The following is a 16,118-nucleotide window of genomic DNA, read 5'->3' as shown; positions in this document are numbered from 1 at the left end:
CATAATACCCTCCAGCTCCATCCATGTTGCTGCAAATGGTTGGATTTGCCCTTTTCTTATGGCTGAGTAGTATTCCATTGTGTATATGTACCACATCTTATCCATTCATCTATCAATGGACATTTAGGTTGCTTCCAATTCTTGGCAATTGTAAATAGTGCTGCGATAAACATAGGGGTGCATTGGTCTTTCTCATACTTGATTGCTGCATTCTTAGGGTAAATTCCTAGGAGTGCAATTCCTGGGTCAAATGGTATGCCTGTTTTGAGCATTTTGATGTACCTCCATACTGCTTTCCACAATGGTTGAACTAATTTACATTCCCACCAGCAGTGTAGGAGGGTTCCCCTTTCTCCACATCCTTGCCAACATTTGTTGTTGTTTGTCCTTTGGATGTTGGCCATCCTTACTGGTGTGAGGTGATATCTCATTGTGGTTTTTATTTGCATTTCTCTGATGATTAGCGATGTGGAGCATCTTTTCATGTGCCTGTTGGCCATCTGAATTTCTTCTTTGGAGAAGTGTCTGTTCAGCTCCTCTGCCCATTTTTTAATTGGCTTATTTGCTTTTTGTTCGTTGAGGTGCGTGAGCTCTTTATATAATTTGGATATCAACCCCTTATCAGATATGCCATTTATGAATATATTCTCCCATATTGTAGGATGTCTTTTTTTTTCTACTAATGGTATCCTTTGCTGTACAGAAGCTTTTTAGTTTGATATAGTCCCACTTGTTCATTTTTACTTTTGTTTCCCTTGCCCAGGGAGAAATGTTCATAAAGAAGTTGCTCATGTTTATGTCCAAGAGATTTTTGCCTATATTCTTTTCTAAGAGTTTTATGGTTTCATGACTTACATTTAGGTCTTTGATCCATTTTGAGTTTACTTTTGTGTATGGGGTTAGAGAGTAATCCAGTTTCATTCTCTTACATGTAGCTGTCCAGTTTTGCTAACACCAGCTGTTGAAGAGGCTGTCATTTCCCCATTGTATATCTATGGCTCCTTTATCATATATTAATTGACCATATATGCTTGAGTTTATATCTGGACTCTCTATTCTGTTCCACTGGTCTATGGGTCTGTTCTTGTGCCAGTACCAAATTGTCTTGATTACAGTGGCTTTGTAGTAGAGGTTGAAGTCAGGGAGCATAATTCTGCCTGCTTTATTCTTCCTTCTCAGGATTGCTTTGGCTATTCAGGGTCTTTTGTCATTCCATTGTTTATATACTTTTTATGGTCTTTTGCACTATACTGGAAAAGTTTAGTTGCTACTGAGACTTTATGGTCCATAAAACCTTAAATATTTACTATCTGGCCCTTTACATAAAAAGATTTCATACCCTGATTTAAAGAAATTCTTTATATATTCTGGATTTATGCATGTGTCATATCTATGTACTGGTAATATTTTCTTCTCCCAGTCTGTTGCTTTCTCTTTTTTCATTTTCTTAATGGCATCTTTAGATGAATGGCAATTTTTAATTTTGATGAAGTCTGACACATCCTTTTCTTTTATGTATAGTATCCTTTCAAAGAAATCTTTGCCTACTTCAAAGTGGCAAACATATTCTTATGGGTTTTCTTCTAGAAGTTTTACAGTTTATCTCTTCTGTTTAGGTCTAAGATCTATGTCTGATTTTTGTGTGTTATATAACATGGAGAATTCATTCAAAATAACCAAGAGTCATTTATTTCCCCATATCTCTCCACTTATTTCAGCACCATTTGTTGAAAAGACTTCTTTTCCTCATGAAATTGCCTTGGTACCTTTATTAAAAATAAATTGACCATGTATATGTAGTTCTATTACTGAGCTCTCTATTCTGATCCATTACCTATTTGTCTAGACTCATTCCAATACCATATTGTCTTAATCACTCTAACTTTATAATAACTCTTGAAATCAAGAGATGTGAGCACTCTAACTGTGTTCTTCTTCAAGTTGTTTTTTTGTGTGTGTGTAACCCTAGGTCTTTAGCTCTTTTACATTTCTTAGAATAAACTTGTTAATTTCCACAAAAATTATATTTGGGGCACTGCATTGACTCTACAGCACAATTTGGGGAGAAGTGACATCCTGACAATATTAAACTTCCAATTCATGAAAAAGGCATAGTTCCCCACTTAAGTATTCTTTAATTTCTCTCAGCAATATCTTAAAGAGTTCAGTTGAGGCCTTCCATGTCTTCTGTTAAATTTATTCCTAGTTATCCTATATTTTTCTGATGTTGAAGATAGACTTAAAAAATTATTTCCTAATTGTTTGCTGCTAGTACAGAACAATGCAATTTCACCTTGTATCTTGTAAATTTGCTATATTTACTTAGTAGTTATTTAGATTGCTTTGGATTTTCTATGTAAACAATTAGGTCATCTGAAAATAAAGATAGTAGCACTTCTTCCTTTCTATTTCTTTTCCTTACTTTATTGCAATTCTTAGGACCTCCATTACAATGTTGAATGAAGTGGTAAGAGTACATATCTTTGTTTCCAATCTTAGGTGGAAAGCATTCACTAGTTCACCATTAAGTGTAATGTATTAACTATACATTTCTTATAGATGGCCCTTATTAGATTGAGAAAGTCTCAGCTATTCCTAGCTAGCAGTCTCTTAAATCAGAAGCTAACTGGTGTCACATTAAATGATATACCATAATTTATTTCAGCAGCTCTTTATTGACAACCATTTACATTGTTTTTAACTCTTTTGCTATTACAAACACTGTAGCAAATAACCTTGCACAAATGTCATTTCACACTGGTACAAGTATACCTGCAGATTAAACTTCTAGAAGTAGAAATGCTTGATTAAAAGGTATACACCATCACCACTGATGAATACTGATGAATTGCCCACCCTGCCTCAGCAATGTACGAAGGTGCCTATTTCCCCACACCTTTGTCGATAACGGTGCAGTCAAACCTTTAGATGACACCAGTCCACTAGGTGAAAGCATTAGTGGGTAAAATGGGATTTCCCCTATCTTTTGATGTTGAAGATAGACTTAAATGAAATTTGTGCAAGGTTATTTGCTACAGTGTTTGTAATAGCAAAAGAGTGAAAACAATGTAAATGGGAGGGGGGAAGCCTCTTTTAGTATGTTTACAATACATTGTGCTTTTTCTTTGAAGATTCTAGTCATAGTCTTACCTCACTTTTATACTGAGATATTGGTCTTTTAAAAGGTAACTGATAAAACCTTTGAGAGAAAGATTAATCTTTTCTTTGTAAATCACAACTTACTTGCCTGTTAATTTTGCTTCTGGTGTTTTGTCAGGCAGAAATGTTTGTTTTTAGTGCAAATTCATCAATTTTTAATTTTATGTCTTCTGAGTTTTAAGTCATGGTTAGAAGTCTTCCTTATTTCCAGGTTATAAAAGAAATTCTCCCATGGTTTCTAGTACTTTCTGGTTTCAAGTCATACATTAAAATTTTTAACCCATTTGGAATCTATTCATATAAGGGAGAAGGTATGGATCCAGCTTTCCCCCTGGATGCCCACCCAGTTGTCCCAGCATCACATGCTGAATAGTCCATCTCTTTGTCACTGATGTGAGATGCCACTTTTATTGTGTACTAAATTCCTGTAAGCATTTGGGACTATTCCTGGATTATCTAGTATCTTCCACTGATGTTTCTACATATGAAACTAGTATCACAGTATTTTAATTACTAAACTTAATGTTTTAGAAACTGGCAGGGTAATCCACTTTGCTGTTTTCATATTTTTTTGGCATTTATATTTTTATTGCAATCATGATACATTTAGCTTAACTTAGTGGGAAATGACGTCTTTGTAACACTGAGTCATTCTATAAAGAACACTGTCTTTCCATTTGTTCAAGTTTTCTTTTTGTACCTCAGGAACATATTAAAGGTTTTTTTCAGAGGAGGTTCTTGTACATTCCTTGTTATATTTATTTCTAGGCACTCTTGTGTTATTGTCTCTATTTTTTCTTGCTCTGAAGTGCTCCAGATTTCAAGACATTAATCTTATTCCCTGCCACCTAAATAAGTTCTTAACACTTGTGGTTTTTGGGTTAATTTTCTTGCCACCTGAAAAGCAGTAATTTTACCTCCTGCTTTCCAGTTTTTAAAACTCTAGTTTATTTTTCTTTTCTATTACTAAATAGCTTAACACCAGTGAATCTGAATTGCTTTGAAACAAATGTGTTCTGCACTTTCATTTAGCCACCTAAAAAATGAGGTCAGATAGAGATTTAATGTCATTTTGTTTTTCACCCAAACACAACTCTTCCTAAGACCTTAAGTTTGTCAACATGGTTTGTTAACTATGGTGCTTTTTAAACATTTAATAACTCTGTTCTAGTAAAAAACCGACCATTTTAGCCTGAGGGTGATACAAACAGGCATGTGAAGTGTGGGCAGCTGACCAGTTGCCCACTGAGCACTTCATTAGCTGGGGCAGAGGATATATGTCTTTTGACCACATTATGGTTTCTTCCCCACTTTGCTTTTCCTCTTCCCCACCAGCAAAGCCCCTCAAACTTGCAGGAAGTAATCTGGAGAGCTGACTGTATGTTTAGATGATCCTGCTGAAATTCATCTGAGCAAACAATGGGCACCTATGTCTAGAACTAGAAGTTACTAGAGGGAAAAATCCAAGCCTTTTAGATTTTAAATATATTAAAGATTCAAAATACAATATTACATTGAACACCAAAGGGAAAAAGATAGGCTTGCTTGTTATCTTCTGCAGTATTTTTTCACTGCTCTTTAAAGCTCATACCTAGGTCCACAAACCTTCTTGACATTCAGCCATTGCTCTGAAAGGGTATGTTATTCCCCACATGATCGACAGAGGAAGAAGAAACAACTGGCTTAGTCAAAAGCAGGTATTCAGAAAATGTTCTTTGGCCCTATAGCCACACTTCTCATGTTTTCACGCTTTTCACTCTTGGCACTGCTCTTCCATGATAAATATGATAATATCCATCTCAAAACAAACACTTGCTTGTGTAGGCAAAGGAAATGGATCCCTCAAGGCTATTTCTATCTCCCTAACTCTGTCCAAGAAAGGCTGCTCAATTAGTGTTTTGTTTTCACTTGAAAATTTAGTATTGGAAAGGTCTGCTTCTAAGGGGTGAAAGGACCAGGCCTGGCTCAGGGGGTAGGAAGAAGGTGACCCCAGGACGCATGGTTGAGACACGCTCCCACCCCTCACCCGCCCAGCCTGGCAAAGTAAAACCAAAGAAGCCCGGACTGTTTTGGATTACAGAACAAATATGGACTCTGGGTTTGAATGTCAGCCCCTCCCCTTGCTGTCCCTGAATCGGTTTTCTCAGCTGTGAAATAGGGGTGAAAACAATACCTATAGTATAGAGATTTTGTGGGGCCCAAATAAATTAATACATATCAAGAGCTTAGAAAAGTACCTGGCAAGTATCAAAAGCTCAATAAGTGTTTGCTATTATTATCAGCAGCACATCAAGATATAAGCTTCCCATAGAATTATAGTTGCCATCCCATTTACAGTTAAGAGAGTTTATCCAACTCTGGTTAAGTTACAACCTTACAAATTCCATCCTCTTTCAATTCCTCTGCAGGCACAGTTACAAACAGTGTTTTTAAAAAAGTCCTTCATGAAAGATAAATACTGTAAAATTTCACTTATAGATGGGATCTAAAATAGTCATCTCATGGAAGCAGAGAATAGAATGGTGGTGGCCAGGGGGAGGGGGGAAAATGTGCAGATGATGGTCAAAGTTAAAAAAAATCCTTCTCTCCAAGTGTTAATTTTCCTTCAACCTACTAAAACACTGTAGTTTATTTTCCTGGGTTCAGTTATGTTTCATTGAGACATGTCTATGATAGCTAACAAAACCTAAAATTTTAAAAATAAGACCATAGAAAAATGCAGTGTGTACTCCCCTCTGCAAATAATTCTCTTTTTCAGTTACTTATAACATGAAGGAAAATGTGTTTTAGAAAAGAAAATATCACAAAGATAGTTACCTATATTCTTCCTCCTATTCAGTTAAAATCTACTCGTTTTTGTTTTTTTTTTAGCATCTACTAGTATTAGCAGTTTTCAAACAGCACTTGCAACCCATTGAAGGGTTATGAAATAAATTACTTTTAAAAACAGTGAAATAGAATAGGAACTATTAGTGTGAGTCATATCATTAAGGGAAAATCTTGTTTTGTGAGACTTGTATTTCTGTTTTATAGACAGAAGTATGTATGAAGGTATGTGTACACTGGTGTTGTGATGTAATAAATTTCCTACTGTGGGTCCCAACCAAGAGTGTAATAAACACTGTACTAGTACTAGACAGTTGGCACAATGCCTTTTTCTACTTAACTTATTATTTCCCAGGGATTTTGCACAGAGGTCTCATTCATTATAAACAGATTTACAATTTTCAAAAGAATGGTAATACAAAATAAATCCAAGCCATCCTTTAGTACAGCTCAACATCCTCATGGTGGCAATAATTATTAATTGTTTTTTTCCCATGAGCTTTCTCAATGGCAGTGCAACCACTGCTTCCCCATTGCAGCTTTATTTTACAGATATTTATAAGGTGCAATGTATGTGCCAGGTACACTATTCTGGAGGGATAAATAAGACCCTGGAGGGAGTTCATGACTACTTTTCTTGAGAGGGCCTGTTTTCTGCTCACATGGAGAAAAAAGGTGTGGTGGCCACTTGGCCTTGCCCTCTAAGTCAATTTTTATAGCTCTAGACTTCTCCACAAGAAACAAATAATGTCTGGTTGCAATAAAAAGCAAAAGTAAACAACTCCTACTTTGGAATAATAGTTGGAGTAGATAAATACACATGAACTACTTTATAAAACCACTCATTTGGTAATAATTCATGTGTTACATTTGCTAGCTGTAGTGTTGTCATTTGAAGACTATGTGTATCTGTATTGTTTGTTGAGTTCCCTCCTTATTTGGCCTGGTTCCTACTCCACTGTCCATGATGTATATTGCAGATGGTCCGTCCTTGCTTAACCCTGACCTCCTGCAGACCCTAAGCTCACTGTAAGCGGGGCTCTACAGAGATCTCCTTTGTGCACCCCACAATACCCAGAAGAGTAACACACATACATGAAGTACCCGCTAACTTTGGTTACTGGGTAAGGAAAAAGTATGGAAGCTTTTACCTTGGGGGAACTGGTAGCCTGGGACACAATGACTCTGCATCTGGATTCTGGGTGTAGTTGATGGAATTCAAACTGTAAACACACAGGAAGGACCCTGGAAACAGAAGATACACAGACTATGCCAGCTCCCTATATCGTGCTTATCTTTCTAGGGGAGCCAGTAAGGAAACCACAGTCATTTTACCAAACCAGGAAATAGATAAATCATTCACATTTAGAAAACAGGTCTATAGGCGACCTAATCACAAAATGAGTAGGTATCCAGTCAGGCTGAGTTAGATCCTCTCTTTCTTACTCTCTATCCAAAATTCAAACCTAAAGTTATATTATTTCACGAAAACGGTTTGAAGGTTATTTGAAGATGATTTACTGTAAAAGCTTGATATTTTTTAACCCAGCTTTGCAAATAATTTTTAAAAATCTGGCACAACATTTCACAGGCTGATAAAATTTGCAGTGGGTTGCCTCAAATTTCTTTTACTTTGCTTGTTTAATTTTTATAACATGAATCTGAAAAGTGGGCTCAGAATAAAGTACATCGGTTACATAAATGCTTTTGGTACCACTTACTACTATTCCACTTCTCAGTGAAAGCATCCACGGGCCCCACATTTTAGTGAAAGAACATACTTGCGGCAATTCTACCCGAAGCCTGAGGGTGCCTCTAGGACAGGATATGCTGGGCACACAGAGCTCTCTGACCTCTGCCTGACCCTGCCTCCAGGCCCTAAACGCCTGCTATTCCCTCTATGCTCTCTGGGAAAGACCATTCCCTGACAGGGAGCAGAGAACAGCAAGGGTTTCAGATAAATTCCAGATAAACCTGAGTGAAATTAAACAAACTCAAGAGAAAATGTTTATGGCCGTTTCCACACAAGCAGAGTCACCCACAGGAAGGACAATTTCCAGCTTTGCAGAGAAGCAGTGTCAGGCTGAAGCTCTCTTCTAGGTCTGTACAGGTCACCCCACCGCAGTTCCAGCCTTGGGGGGAAGAGTGAGCCCCATCCCTTACACCCACCATTGTTGTTGGCAAAGAGCTGGACCTCTTCCAAGGTGTCAAGCTGCTCTTCAGGACAGCTGGATATACAGAGGACGGTGGAACTGAGCTTCACATCCTTGACATCCAGGTTGCAGGAATTCATAAAGAAGACGTGTCTAGGAGACAGATCAAACAGAAGAATGTCTTCAAGCATTTCTTCTCATTGGGTTTAATTAAAGGCCTTTAAAAAAATCCAGAAATGTGGGAATAATTAAGGCAAACTTTTACAACCAAATGCATCAGCATGATTTAACATGTACTATGTCCACCGGGATCATCTGTGGAGTCACACAGCTTGGGGACCACACTCTAATGTCAACCAAAATTCCCTTTTCCAGATTCAGTGCGAGATCACACTAGGGAGGTACCTGAGTAAGTCACAGAGGAAGGGAAGGGACTGATTAAACAGCCGACGGATTGGTTGATCTGGCCAGTGCAGAAACTACTCAGTGAAGTCCACAGAAAGCATAATGCAGCCAAAAGCATGCAAGTGGACTTCAGAGAGACCAGCTGATCCCAGGGGAGTGAGATGCAGAAAAGAGGCCAAGGCTGCAAATTAAAGGCCTGCCCCTTGCCCTGCCTGCCAGTTTGAGAGCCAGGAGACTCATGAGACCCGCCCTGCTGCAGGTGCCCAGCCACTGGTTGCTCCCAGCAATGGGCTCAGGAGTGGAGCTCACAGTGGCAGCACCCAGACCCATGCGCATCACTCGTCCAGGCTGCTGGGATCACAGGAATGCCGGAGGAAGGGCCCTGTGTAGTCTTCCAGGGTCCAGACCCGGAGGAGGCGTCCCAGAGGCTGCTTTTTCCTCCAGCTGTGGTTGGTAAGAAGGGGGGTGATTTAACAGGAGATGGGAGAATAGTTTTTCTGGTTGTATGACAAATATATACTTTAATCTATTTATTTCACTTTAAATAGTTTTTAAATTGTGGTAAAATACACACCAAATCTTACCATCCTAACCATTTTAAGTGTACCATGCTGTGACATTAATTCATCCACATTGCTTTGCTACCATCACCACCAACCACCCACAGAACTCTTCCTCTTGCAAAACTGAAACTCTACACCCAATAAACACTAACTCCCTACTCCCCACTCCCAGGCCCTGGCAACCACCCTTCTACTTTCTGGCTCTATGAATCTGACTACTCCAGGGAATTCATATAAATGGAATCATATAATACTTCTCTTTTTGTGACTGGCTTATTTCACTTACCCTAATACCATAAAGATTCATCCAGGTTGTACCATGTATCAGAATTTCCTTAATATGCCATTATTTGTATATAGAACATTTTATTTATTTTTATATCATACTTTATTTATTAATTATGTACTTATAAGCTCTTCATCTACCAGTGGACACTTGGTTGCTTCTATCACTTGGCTACTAAGAATAATAAAATACATACTTTTCACTTCAGAAAGGATGACTATTTCTCAGCACTGCATTATGACTACAGTGTGAGACAGGGGCACGGGGACATCTGGGCAGCCCCCCTCCTCCTTTCTTCCTTGTACCCAGTAACCACACCTGCAGGGGGAATGTCCCAGGCAGTCCATGCCCAGGAATGCAAAGCACCTCTCCTCTGGAGCCACACCGAGGGACAGAAGAGGTCCCGTCTGGATTCTCATTTGGTGATTCCACACATATACTGAGGACTCCTAGTTGCTGCTTTTGATCAAGTCTCAAGAACTGCTACAAGGCAGTCTCCATCTTAGAAAACCACAGTTAGCAGTTTCTCTCTCCTCAGGGGGTTCCTTTCTCTGTTTCAGTGCTGGAGTTGGAGGGGGGAAATGCCATCGCTGAGAGTGAAGACCCAGGAGGTAGCAGGTCACAAGTCCCCAGCATTCCCAGTTGGGATTCAGGTATTTTTACATGAAACAATATTGTGGATGATATACAACTGGTAACATGATTCTGATACATTATGGATAATAATAGTAACAACTAACATTTGTTAAGCCTTAGCTCATGCAGTGGCTCAGAGGATCCTTAAAACCACCTTGTAAGGTGGATAAAATAACCAGTTTAAAAAGATGAAAACTCAGTCATAGACACTGAGAAGTAACTGATGGTTACCAAGGGGAGGGGTTTGCATGGGTGGGTGAAATAGGTGAAGGGGATAAAGAAGCACAAAACCTCAATTATAATACAGATTAGTCAGTGATGAAAGTGCAGCATAGACAATACAGTCAATAGTTCTGTAACATCTTTCTATGTTGACAGATAATAACTACATTAGTTGGGGTGAGCATTTAATAAAGTAGATAACTATCAGATCACTATGTTGTATACTTGAAACCAATATAATATTGTGTATCAACAATACTTCAATGAAAAAACTATTAAAAAAAGATAAAAACTTGGCTCAGAGAGGTTAAGTACTCTGCCCAAAGTCACACAGCTAAAAAGCAGCAGAGGCTGAATTTGAACTTAGGACTAATAGATTCTAAAACCTGTGTCCTTATTGCCACACACGCCTCCCTTTTTATGAGATGGGCTGATAGAGTTTTGAATGGGAAAAGTTCCAGGCTCAAAACAACCAGTTTATACACAATTTTGAACTACAGCTGCTCTATGGGTTGAGGGCTTATTTACACTTACTTTTTTAGGGTCATGTCCTGCCCTGAAAGAGGCGCCCCTTCTACGGGAGAGTTCTTCTTGCCACACATGTTGCCAAAGCTGTCGTAGCCGAAGAGGAGTCTCCCCGTGGCTCCCGCTGCCACCGAGTAGCCCATGATAAACACCTGCCCAAATACGGGAGGCACGTGAGAACCTCATCCCAGTCCCACACATCCCAGAAGGCGGTGGTACAAAATGCAGCCATGTGAAAAACGAATGTCCCAGATTCCTCTCCCTTTTCTTATCTCTTTGTGCTTCTCACCCTCTTCCTCAAGAGTCTGCCACTTTTTCTTCTTGGCCTGACTTCACCAGGACAAGTCCATTTCTTCCCCTTGAGGTCCTTGTTTTATCTGAGGGCACCACGGTTGTACTACTTCTTTCTCTGCATTCCTACCCACCCATCCGTTCCTTCCTTTGTCCGTTCCTTGATTTTCCCCTGAGTTTCTTCCCTTCTTCCTGCCTATCCTCCCTCTTTCCTCCTCCTTCTCTCCCCCTTTTTCTTTTTGTCTTATATTTTTGGGTCTTTGACCCTCAGGGGTAGAGGCAACACAATGAATATGTACCAAAATACTGCTCATAGCAAGTATGATCTTTTGGAATAAGTACTTAAAATACACAAAATAGAGAATTGGAATTCTGCTGCACAAGAACATCTTGTGAAATATCACTTCAATCCAATTTCATAATGAATGAGGAGTATCTGAAATTTCAACTCAAATGACTGTTTCCTTAATAAGCACTGATGGGCCCTGTAAGACTATGTAACTTCCCATAACACAAGCTTAGCATTTCCCAGTAGATAGTGCCTAGAATACCATTAATTGGTACTGACATGAACATCCAGAAGAGGGGATATAGTATACCACTCAATAATCTACAGCACTGATACCGTATGTTCCAAAGGTGCATTGCCCCAAAGTCAAATATGTTTCAGATATACTGCATTTATTACTAATTTGGAAATCAAAATAGCAGCCTTCAAGTGCCCAGTGTTTGCCAGAGACTCTGTTACCAGGGGACATAATGAGCAAAACTGAGTCCTTGCCTTCAAGGAACTCAGCCTAGAAGACAAGCAGGGCTTGGGGCTTATAAACTGCCAAGCCCCTGGGGAAGAAGGCTCCCCACCCTTCCCACACTTTCTTAGTCCCGTGGGCAGCTCCCAGGAGTGGGTCACCTTTGTTGGTGGATGGATCCCTCACCCTGGCTTACAGGCTGTGGATATGGCCGCGTGCCCATGCGGCTGGCCTAGGAGGCTGGCTTGGCCCCAGGCTCTGCTCTCATGCCCTTCCACCTTGGAGTGTGGTAAGAGCCTGACTGGGTTTGGACTTAGAGGAAAAGGGTCCTGTACTTCTGTCCAGCTCACCACAGACCTAATAATGAAGTGGTATTTTCCATGTATCAGCATTTTTCATGTTAATGTCTCCCTGGGGAAGCTTGTGGGGAGGAGTGGAAAGTTTTTTTTTAAGGGCAGGAGGGATCTGGGTAATTCTGAGTTCCCTACTACTACTTTGACCATCAAAACTTTGTTATAATTTCAAAGATGCAACTGCAATTATCCGTAAATAATATATTAGGTATGTACACCAGGTGCGATGGACTATAAAGGAGGTCACCATCACCTGTATTGGGGGAGATCCAGAAAATGGAGTCTTGAAAGATGAGTAGGAAAAGACAAGTTGGGGAGTACAGTGGAAAGATAAGTAGAGGCAGAGACAAAGTATGAGACAGTCTGTCCTATATGTCTTGTGCAAATATAAACAAAAAAGGCTGACACTATCTACTTGCAACAGACTGTCCCTGCTTGTAATTGTGGCCCCCATACTCCAAATCTCCTTTGTCCAACCCTAACTTGGGGCAGCACCATCAATAATCCTGTCTATCATATGCCTCATCATTGGTCAAGATGTCAGAAGACCAAGAAGCCAAACAGCAGGGGCAGAAAAAACACTCCTTGCTCTGTTTTAAATATCTGTAGTTAAAAAATGTTGCAGAAGATATTAAAAGCTAGTCAGCTGAGGAAGGATTCTCATTGTTCAAATTTAATGTCATCAAGAGAAGCATGCATATTGAAGCCTTCAGATTTATTTTGCAAATATCATGTAATTTTAAAGCAATCTCCACCTCTGTGCCACATATCACATGATTCATACTTCTTCAGGTTGTGATGAGCCATCTACAAACCCTTCTCCTGACAGCTATAGGGCCAAGAGCTTGGTGGTGATATACTAGGTTTGAACCCTGGAGGGGAAAGAGGAGATCACTAAATAACATTAACAGCCCAAGGTCAAAGCTACTAGGCCAGGCAGGCCAGCGGCTCCCTGTGTTTACACCACAGTAGACCCAGAAACACCAGCCATCTGCGGGGACATCCAGGAGGAGGAGTGGTAGGAGCGGCTGCTCTCAGCCCCTAGACTGGGACTCTGAGGGCCCTGATAGAGGAAGGGGAGCACTCAGTTCCACCTTTAGGAAGGCCTAACCTTCCATGTGCCTGCCACCATGTCCATCTGTGTGAAACCAGTAGATAAAGTCAACAAGTGAATAAATACCTTTCTAAAGAAAGAGAAACAAACATGTTATTTTAAGGTTTATTCAAACGTAAGTCTTTCAACAAAGGTAATTAATGTCTGGCAGTTATTACCAGGCTTTATAAGTTAATCATTTACCATGCAGCAAATAGCATGCCTCCATCTGGAATGGATGATTGCATTAACATGGTCTCAAATGAGTTTCCAAGCATCCAGATTCAGTTTCCAAGAGACTGGACTAAAATGGCGTAGCCTGATGATGACAGTATGTCTACCGGCAATCAGACCTACTCAGAAATTGGAGTGGGGAAAAATCATTACCTATCTAACTAGAGGCTTTGTATCAAAAGCCTGTTTTTCTGTTAGCTGCTACAAAGTACCAAGAGTGTTACACTAAGCTGAAGTAAGAGAAATTTATTTATAGGCTCACCTTGGATTTTCCTGTGTCAGATGAACAGGAAATACTTGAAAATTTTATTTTGGGAGCTGAGATAGTAAACATCATACACAGGGTGAGCTAAGATCATAAAAGACCACACACCTGGGTCTATTAAATAACAAGCTCATTGCAAAGGAGATTCTCATTTCCTAATGGAGTCTTCCATCAGAAGGTGGCCTACAGCCCTAAGACAGCCTCTCCAATTAAGCAAGACTAGAGGTTAAACCTGACAAGAATTCCTGAGGACCCATGTTTATTCTGAGGTAACGGCAGATATGGCTCATGGCAGCACAACTTTAACCCAGGACCACCCTGAGTCCTCGGTTTCCCCAGGGCAGGCACTAGGAATTCGATTTACATTTGGGGCACGGTTATTTCGGGATACACACTATGGTCTCTTCCCTGCCAGGTATGGACACTTACCCAACCAGTCCAAAAGAGAAAGTACACAAATAACCAGGTCGGATCTGTGCATTTCCTATAAATCTGAGGTCTCCACTCTCTCTGCCTGGCGGTTCTCTCTCCAGAAACCTTCCAGAAAGAGAAGGGAGAGAGTTGAAAAGAAGATAAACAAGCATACGGGTCTCAGTCTGGAAACCGAACCCAAACTTACTCAAGACTGGTCAAGGTAACTTAGGCTGTTTTTAACGTGGCCGCCGGAAGCTTTCAGGAAGCCTTTGAAACACCTGCTCTGTGCAGAGCAGACGTGAAGTCGCCGCTCGCCAAGTCCTTACCTGGGGGTGCACCTGGAGGCGGCCCCAAGTTTGCGTCCCGCGGCCGGCCACGTTCCGGCACCCTAGTGGGGTCCGAGGGCCTCCCCGCCAGGTGTTCCCAGGAAACCTCGGCGCCGGGGCGCGGGCTTTATACGCGAGGACCGGGGGAGGCGGTAGCGTCCTGGCGCACCGACTGGAGGAGGGGGCCCGAGCCCTAGCCCCGGGGTCCCCTCCAGGGCCAGGTGCGGGCACTCACCGGGTACTCGGCGCCGAAACACTGCATCCTGCGCTCCGCGGCCGGCGGCGACTCCGAGCCCACGCAGCGCCCGCGGCGGGACAGCCCGGGGCCCGGCGGCCAGGCAGGGGGCAGGGGCGCAGCGCCGCCCCGCGGCCGCCTCCGAGCGCCCCCAGCCGCACCCTCCGCGCCCGCCCGCGGGCCCGGGCCTGGCGAGCATGCGACCCGCCCAGGTCGTCCAGCTTTCGGCGGGAGGCCTGCCTAGTTCGGGAGAAGGGCCCCGGACGCTTACCCAGCAGCGCGGTGGCGGCTGCCGGGATGCCCACCCAGCCGAATGAAGCGCGGAGGTCCCCGCCCCGCCCCGCCACGACCCTGGGCAGGTCTCGCCGGCGCCTAATCAGCTGGTCCTGCACTGCAGCGAGCAGGAAGAAGAAAGCCTGAGCAAATCCTTCCCGGAGTGGGGAACGGTGTAGTGCTGTAGGAAACATAACGAGCAGCTAGGTAGCCCCTACCCTGTGCCGGATTTTATTCTGCTTCACAAACATTATTAAATAATCAATAAAGCAGAAAATGTTATCCCAGCTGTGCAGATGAGGGAAACTAAGGCACAGGAGACCAGTGGTGTAACTTGCTTGAGGAGACACGGCCAGGAAGGACTAGGAGCTTAACGCAGACCTCCCATTCAGCTGTCATTTCTACCCGATGGTGGGCCTGGTGGCTGCTGACCCTGTCCCACAGAATCTGTCCTGGAAAAACTAAAGCAGTCGGAAGAACCGCGGATTCCAGGAAGTTAAATAATAAAAAACCCTGAGGAGTCAGAAGATCGCCGTCATCTGTGAGTGTGTAGGAGGTAGATGGCGAGGGGGGGCCTGAGAAGTTAGTGGGATGAAAGAATTATAGATGCTTTTCTTACCTTTCTTCCACACTGCCTTGGGACGATCATTGCCTGATTTTTCACAACTGAAATAGTAGCAACTGCAGAAGCCCCTGGTGGGGGTGTCCTCCAGGTAATAGTAGATCTGCACAGAAGGGCCTTGAGGGTAAGGAATTAAAAACTGCAGACTGACTTCCCTCACCTCCTGTTCATTGTCTACTTCTGTACATCCACATGCCCCGCACTCCTAAGTTACTCTTTCCTTTCAATATTGCTTCTGCCAAAGGGTAGGAACCTAGCTGGAGAAGTGAGCTGGTATAATGTCGAAAATGGGAGTGACTAGACAGTGGTTCTCTGGTGTCAGAAACTTCAGTTCTGGGCTTACCTCTCTCCCTCCCCAAACTCACTAGGCCTTCCTGGATGCATAGTTATCAGAGTAGCTGAAATTCTAGAGGAACATGACTTCACAGGCCAAAAAACTAGATCTCTGATGAGTACAACTACTATAAAAAGAGCACAAATGAACAACA

The 16,118-nt window shown here is 42.0% G+C and overlaps 1 protein-coding gene across 9 annotated transcripts in view; it reads right to left on the bottom strand.

Annotated features, from left to right (window-relative positions):
* Nucleotides 1-15,042, bottom strand: part of SLC44A3 (solute carrier family 44 member 3) — a 75,944-nt gene extending 60,902 nt beyond the window's left edge. For 2 of the 9 annotated variants that reach the window (XM_036906490.2, XM_036906491.2), the window contains exons 1-5: nt 14,736-15,039; nt 14,190-14,297; nt 10,785-10,927; nt 8,155-8,291; nt 7,137-7,230 (exon numbers count right to left, since the gene is read on the bottom strand). In XM_036906490.2, coding sequence (XP_036762385.2) covers nt 7,137-7,230; nt 8,155-8,291; nt 10,785-10,927; nt 14,190-14,297; nt 14,736-14,762 — 509 coding nt within the window. In that variant the 5' untranslated portion in view covers nt 14,763-15,039. Of the gene's footprint in view, nt 1-7,136; nt 7,231-8,154; nt 8,292-10,784; nt 10,928-12,923; nt 13,041-13,465; nt 13,615-14,189; nt 14,623-14,735 lie in introns of those variants that run through there. The other 7 variants (XM_036906495.2, XM_036906488.2, XM_036906493.2 and 4 more) reach the window with 7 other exon arrangements.
* Between the last annotated feature and the right edge of the window lie 1,076 nt (nt 15,043-16,118).

This window comes from Manis pentadactyla, chromosome 4 (assembly GCF_030020395.1).
Source record: "Manis pentadactyla isolate mManPen7 chromosome 4, mManPen7.hap1, whole genome shotgun sequence".
In the NCBI taxonomy this organism is placed as follows: Eukaryota; Metazoa; Chordata; class Mammalia; order Pholidota; family Manidae; genus Manis; species Manis pentadactyla.
The sequence above is the reverse complement of the archived record's forward strand: the minus strand, read 5'-3'. Positions and strand labels throughout refer to the sequence as shown.